We start from the raw sequence: 6,219 nt of genomic DNA, 5'->3' as shown, positions 1-6,219 counted from the left end.
ATATATATATATATATACACACACACACATATACACACATACATGGTTTGAAGCAGGGCAGTGTGATGCCTCCAGTTTGTTCTTTTTGCTTACGACTGTCTTGGCTATTTGGGCTCCTTTTTTTGGTTCCGTACGAATTTTTAAATAGGTTTTTCTAGTTTTGTGTAGAATGTCAAAGGTAGTTTAATGGGAATAGCACTGAATCTATAAATTGCTTTGGGCAGTATAGCCATTTTTATGATAGTGATTCTTCCTATCCATGAGCATGGGACGTGTGGTGGCTCAGGCCTGTAATCCCAGCACTTTAAGAGCCCGAGGTGGGTGGATCATTTGAGGTCAGGCGTTCAAGACCAGCCTGGCCAAAATGGTGAAACCCCGCCTCTTCTAAAAATACAAAAATTAGCTGGGCATGGTTACAGGCACCTGTAGTCCCAGCTACTTGGGAAAGTGAGGTAGGAGAATTGCTTGAACTTGGGAGGTGGAGGTTGCAGTGAGCCGAGATTGTGCCACTGCACTCCAGCCTGGGCAACAGAGCAAGACTCTGTCTCAAAGAAATAAAAAAGACCATGACAGCTATATCCAGGGTGCCAGAAATGCTTCATAATGATAATGTGTTGTTTTTGCTCCTTAATATCGAAGTCAATTTGGTTTTCCTTTAGTGGGGAAGGATTGGTACTCATTCTCTCTGCCCACCACTTTATGTTGTAAATTATAGCATCCAATTAAAAGAGAGTACTTGGCAGAAATGCATCAGCATTAAGCAAACTGAATTGTGTAGGACTTGGATTACTCAACCTAAGTATTATCAGTTCATAATGACACCTGATTTAGACCAGAACCAAGTATTATATACTGTCAAAGGACTTTGTTTTTTTTGTTTTTAATCTCATTTACCTTAAAATCATTAATGTGTAGAAATTCATCAATGATAGATTTGGACTTCCTCTCCATTTCCTCTTCTGATAATGCAGCCTTGTCAGGAGCTGACACTGCTGAAATTTCTGGTTTTGCTATTAGAGAGGCCCCCCCGCAAAAAAAAGTAAAAATAATAAAAATTACTATTAAAATAGTGAGATTATGGTTGACAATATTATGTACTTTACATTATTTTTACAGTAAAGGCATTTAATAGCTACAAGACAATAGATACAAGACATTTAAACAGAATACAGAAACCTTTTGTTTTAGAATAGATTTGCACTAACTAACTTTATAATCTACAATAACAATGAACAAGATTTAGGAACATGATAAACTTTCCTATTTAAAGCTTTTTTGTTCCTTTCTGTATTATGATTGTTCCCCATTGCTTCGAAGATGAAGAGTTCATGAGGTCTTCACAATCCTGCACAGGTCAGGGCCCTGCTTGCTACTAAGCCTGAGCCACACTGCTGCTTGAACAAATCGTGGCTATTCCTACTACAGCTTTGCTCATAGTAATCCTGTCTGGAGTGCTCTTTTCCTCTGCTTCACACCCATCCCTGTCTACAAACCTGCTTCATTCCCATGGGTCCTTCAGATAAAGGAAACCTCCCCTTGCCCTAATTCTACATAGCTCCTTGGTACCAGATAGTTCTAAGTATTCTCTTAGAACTAAATTCCTTTCTTCATAGCACCTTTCTCAGTTTGTGTCTTTTGTGGAATTACTAAAAAAGGTCTTTCTGACTCAGCAGACTGAAGGCCGAGAACAGGGATCAAGTGCCTCACACTTACTGTGCATCTGGTAAATGTACAAATGAATCAGATGATAAAAACACATAGAGCAGCTGTGCTACGTTATTCACTACACACAAGATATTTTAATATCCTATCTTGTTATATTTCAAAAGTATCTACCACAGATTTAAAAAAGTCACACGTCCCTAAAGCTGTATTATCTAAAGTTACACCAATTGGGAGAAGACACTTTAATTTGTCTCTGAGATCCATTTAGGGACTACAGTTAAGAGAAACAATTTAAAGAGTGAAACAAATTAGAAAGCTATATAAATACTAAAAACAACTGGAATTACTTCATGACAAATATTTAAAAGAGGCTGAAAATAATCTTCAATTTAAACTGTTTTCCATTGCTATATTCGTCATCACAACATTTAATACTTTTTGAAAACCTTGTATTTATCAGGTAATGTTCTAAGTATTTACATGTATTAACTTCTTATTTAATTTTCATAATATCCTGAAAAGGTAGGTACAACTTATCCCCATTTAACAGATAAGGAAACTGAAACACAGGTTAAATACATGAAGCAAGTTTTAGAGCATTATCTGAGCAAGTCCTCTAAGCATATACATGCTAAATGCATACAAAAAACAACAGGTTACCAAGGAAGATGAAGGCAACTAAAGATAACCTAATACCTTCTCTTTGGTTTGTCTTGCAGTGGCTCAGTAATGAGAATTTTCACACATTTGAGGGGCTCTACACAGCATACACAATCTAACAGCAACGTAAAGTGTGGGATGCTACAGGGACTTGTAAGAAATTCAGATTGCTTAAAATACAGCAGGAGGACCTCCTCACCATAACATTTAATAAAGAATGGAGAAAATTTACAAACTGTCGAGCTAAGGCATACCTAGGGAATGAGAACAGTTATAAAACTATGAAGTGCCCTTTCACTCTTCAGATGCTGGTATGTGTTGCTATTATATGTTGATTCTAAAATCTACTCAGGCAGTCTCCTTTTTATTTTTCCTTCCAAATTTAAAACCCAAATCAGTATCTGCATCTGTTTAAGCCAAGTCTCTCACCTGACTCCCTTGTTTTATTTCGCTCGGCCTCAGTGCTGTTCCTCTCCACATCCACAGCCCCTGTGAGCTGCTTCACGGTCTCCAGCATCTCTCTCCGCTGCTCTTCTTGAGACTGATTGTCTAGCAGGTCTTTACTGCTGCCACCCCTCATGAAAGTATTTGGCCGAGCTGTTGCAGATGGAAGGGGCTTATCATTCTTCTCCCTGCCCATACTTCCACGACTTAAAAGACAAAACAACACTTTTCAAAGGAAAGACAAGCCCATGTCCCCCACATATTCAAATTATAAAATAACACTAAGACTTTCTGAAAGTATGCAGAATAATTTTTCACAGATAACATTAGATGTGTGAGGCACCAACTATATTTCAAAGTCTGCTTATTCAACAAACAAGTAAAAGAGTACTTTAAAGGGAATATTTATTAAGATGTTTTAACTTTTTTCTCTGAAGCGATACTACTTAATACTTTAAAATGTCAGTGGTGGCCAAGCATGGTGGCTCACACCTGTAATCCCAGCACTTTGGGAGGCCGAGCAGGGCAGATCACTTGAGGTCAGGAGTTCAAGACCAGCCTGGTTAACATGGTGAAACCGTGTCTCTACTAAAAATACAAAAATTAGCCGGATTTGGTGCCGGGTGCTTGTAATCCCAGTTACTTGGGAGGCTGAGGTACGAGAATTGCCTGAAACTGCGAGGAGGAAGTTGCAGTGAGCCAAGATTGCACCACCACACTCTAGCCTGGGCGACGGTGAGACTCTGTCTCAAAAAAAAGTCAGTGATAATTTTGGTAATTTCTTTTTCTTTTCTTTTTTGAGATGGAGTTTTACTCTTGTTGCCCAGGCTGGAGTGCAATGGAGTGATCTCGGCTTACTATAACCTCTGCCTCCCGGGTTCAAGTGATTCTCTTGCCTCAGCCTCCTGAGTAGCTGGGATTACAGGCATGCACCACCATGCCTGGCTAATTCTGTATTTTTAGTAGAGACAGGGTTTCTCCATGGTGGTCAGACTGGTCTCGAACTCCCGACCTCAGGTGATCTGCCCACCTTGGCCTCCCAAACTGCTGGGATTACAGGCGTGAGCCACCATGCCTGGTCTTAATTTTGGCAATTTCTTATTTTAGTTTTTAAAAATCTTTCAGGAAAAAAAAGACAATGATGAAAGTATGAGTTACATAAATGAAAGGGAAACAAATATTATAAGAACATGGTATCACTATCTTAGAAATTATACAATGGTACCTTTTTATTTAGAAACTTAAAACATACGGAAAATATTTGAGAATCAAGTAAAAGCTGTCTTAGATTAGCTAACGCCATATATTTTATTCCTTTTAAGAGAGACTCTCCATATTTCCTGATTTCGTCTTCTTTTAGACAATTTTAACCAGCTGGGCAAACAGTTTGTTGGCCCATGGTAGACCAGAAGCAGCAAATTAAAAGGGAAAAGGAGAGACTCAGGCAGGAGAATGGTCTAACTATTGTGAAAGAACATATACAAGTGCTTAGGAAGCAGAACCATTAGGGGACATTTATGAGAGCAAAGCGCCACAAGTGATACTCAATGACAATCTGAATCATCATGAAAAGCTGACTTGTGCTAAGTATACTTCGTTTCAGAAGAAGTCAAGGGATTAAGTAACACAGTTTGCAAAGTCTACCTAATCAAACTTATTACAATAATAATAATAAAAAGCCTGATGGGAGGATCGCCTGAGACCACGAGTTCAATGCCAGCCTGGGCAACATAGCAAGATGCCATCTCTAAAAAATAATAATTAAAAAAAAAGTTTTAGAGCTTAAAGAAACTTCAGTTCTGAAAGTGCTTATGTAAAAAATGTTTTTTGTGACTGCACTACAGGGTCCCCATTCATGGTATGTAAACCAGCCAACAGAATACTTGACTGTAACAATCCTATAAAAGCAAAAGTAGAAAGATAGCGAAATATGGAGACTAGCAAAAAAAATGAAGGAAAACCTCAAATATAACGTGAAGAACACTGTGACAGAGAAATGTATGGGTGGATTGTCACGTTCTTTAATTCCCATAGTTGAGAATGCTAGATGCTTCTAGAGTATCTGGAGGATTAGCTTGGGGAGCCCCTAGACATGCCTCCAGCGCTGTTTGGGTGGGCCTAGTTTTCTTAAGAATCCCTTCCCTCCCAGCCAGGCACAGTGGCTCACGCCTGTAATCCCAGCACTTTGGGAGGCCGAGGAGGGCAGATCACAAGGTCAGGAGATGATCAAGATCATCCCGGCTAACACGGTGAAACCCCGTCTCTACTGAAAGTACAAAAAAGTAGCCGGGTGTGGTGGCCGGTGCCTGAAGTCCCAGCTACTCGGGAAGCTAAGGCAGGAGAATGGCGTGAACCCAGGAGGTGGAGCTTGCAGTGAGCCAAAATCATGCCACTGCACTCCAGCCTGGGCGACAGTACAAGACCCCATCTCAAAAAAAGAAAAAAAAAAAAGAATCCCTTCCCTCCCATCCCATCCCAAATCCACCACCCAATTATGTTCCTATCTTAGAAATTATAGTGTGTGTGAAGATTAAAGAAGGAAATCAACTTTAGGAATAAAAGGAATGCATCTATAAGGATTACTATCAGAATCCTTGTTCCTATCTTGCCACACATACTGGCAAGCAGGCTGGCCTTGGGTAGACATAAAAAGCAGGGTTCTCACCTAGTTATGGTCCTTCGGGAATCAAACTCTACAGGCGTGGATGGCGTGGACCCTGAGGGTGCTGGAGGTTGCAGGGCAGAGAATCTGTTTAAACTGGAAGCACTTGACCGTAAGGCATCTACACATGTCAAGGATTTAGAAAAAAATACAAATCACATGACTAAAATGCAAATAATCAGTCATCTGCATCCCTGGGTGAGGCCTGAGACCAGGCATTCCTAACAAGCTTAGGTGATGCCAATCTCCTGGTCCCTCTACCATATTCTGAGAAGCAAAGTGTTAGAAGGAATTTGCATGTAACAGAGTTTAGAAGTCTTCATTTATTACAACCATTCGTTCCTTTAAGAACATAGTAAACGGGTGGGAGTGGCAAATAGAGGAAGAAGGCAAGCAAAAACAGAATAAAACTTTAACAAAGCTAACCAACACAAATGCTTCAATCTCATGTGTGTACAAATAAGCATGTGGGTTTTACTGAATAATGACATTTTTTAAAATTTAAAGAAAAAAGGCTGAAATTACTTAGTAGAAGGGACATATGGGAAGTAGGTTAACACTGAATTTTTTTGTTCTTTCCATTGGGCTTCCTCAGTTAATAGGATGTGTTTCTGATGATCCAAACATCTTTGGAGTTCAGGTCAAATCTCTCAAAATCTGATTTTCAAAAAAGATTTTGAACAATATTTCTTTATTCTTTTATAACTCCCTAAAATTACAGTAAATACACCTGCATATTAAGATTCTTTCCTCAACATAATGAGTTTCCCTTTTAATTTGAGGTCCCA

The 6,219-nt window shown here is 39.3% G+C and overlaps 1 protein-coding gene across 1 annotated transcript in view; it reads right to left on the bottom strand.

Annotated features, from left to right (window-relative positions):
• EIF4G3 (eukaryotic translation initiation factor 4 gamma, 3) overlaps positions 1–6,219 on the bottom strand; it is a 297,458-nt gene that overhangs the window by 33,621 nt on the left and 257,618 nt on the right. The window contains exons 26-28 of the mRNA XM_011990137.1: positions 5,435–5,552; positions 2,755–2,975; positions 895–1,010 (exon numbers count right to left, since the gene is read on the bottom strand). Of these exons, the coding sequence (XP_011845527.1) occupies positions 895–1,010; positions 2,755–2,975; positions 5,435–5,552 (455 nt within the window). The remainder of the gene's footprint in view (positions 1–894; positions 1,011–2,754; positions 2,976–5,434; positions 5,553–6,219) is intronic.

The sequence above is a fragment of the Mandrillus leucophaeus genome, unplaced genomic scaffold, assembly GCF_000951045.1.
Source record: "Mandrillus leucophaeus isolate KB7577 unplaced genomic scaffold, Mleu.le_1.0 Scaffold370, whole genome shotgun sequence".
NCBI classification, from domain to species: Eukaryota; Metazoa; Chordata; class Mammalia; order Primates; family Cercopithecidae; genus Mandrillus; species Mandrillus leucophaeus.
This window is presented reverse-complemented; position numbering and strand designations above follow the sequence as displayed.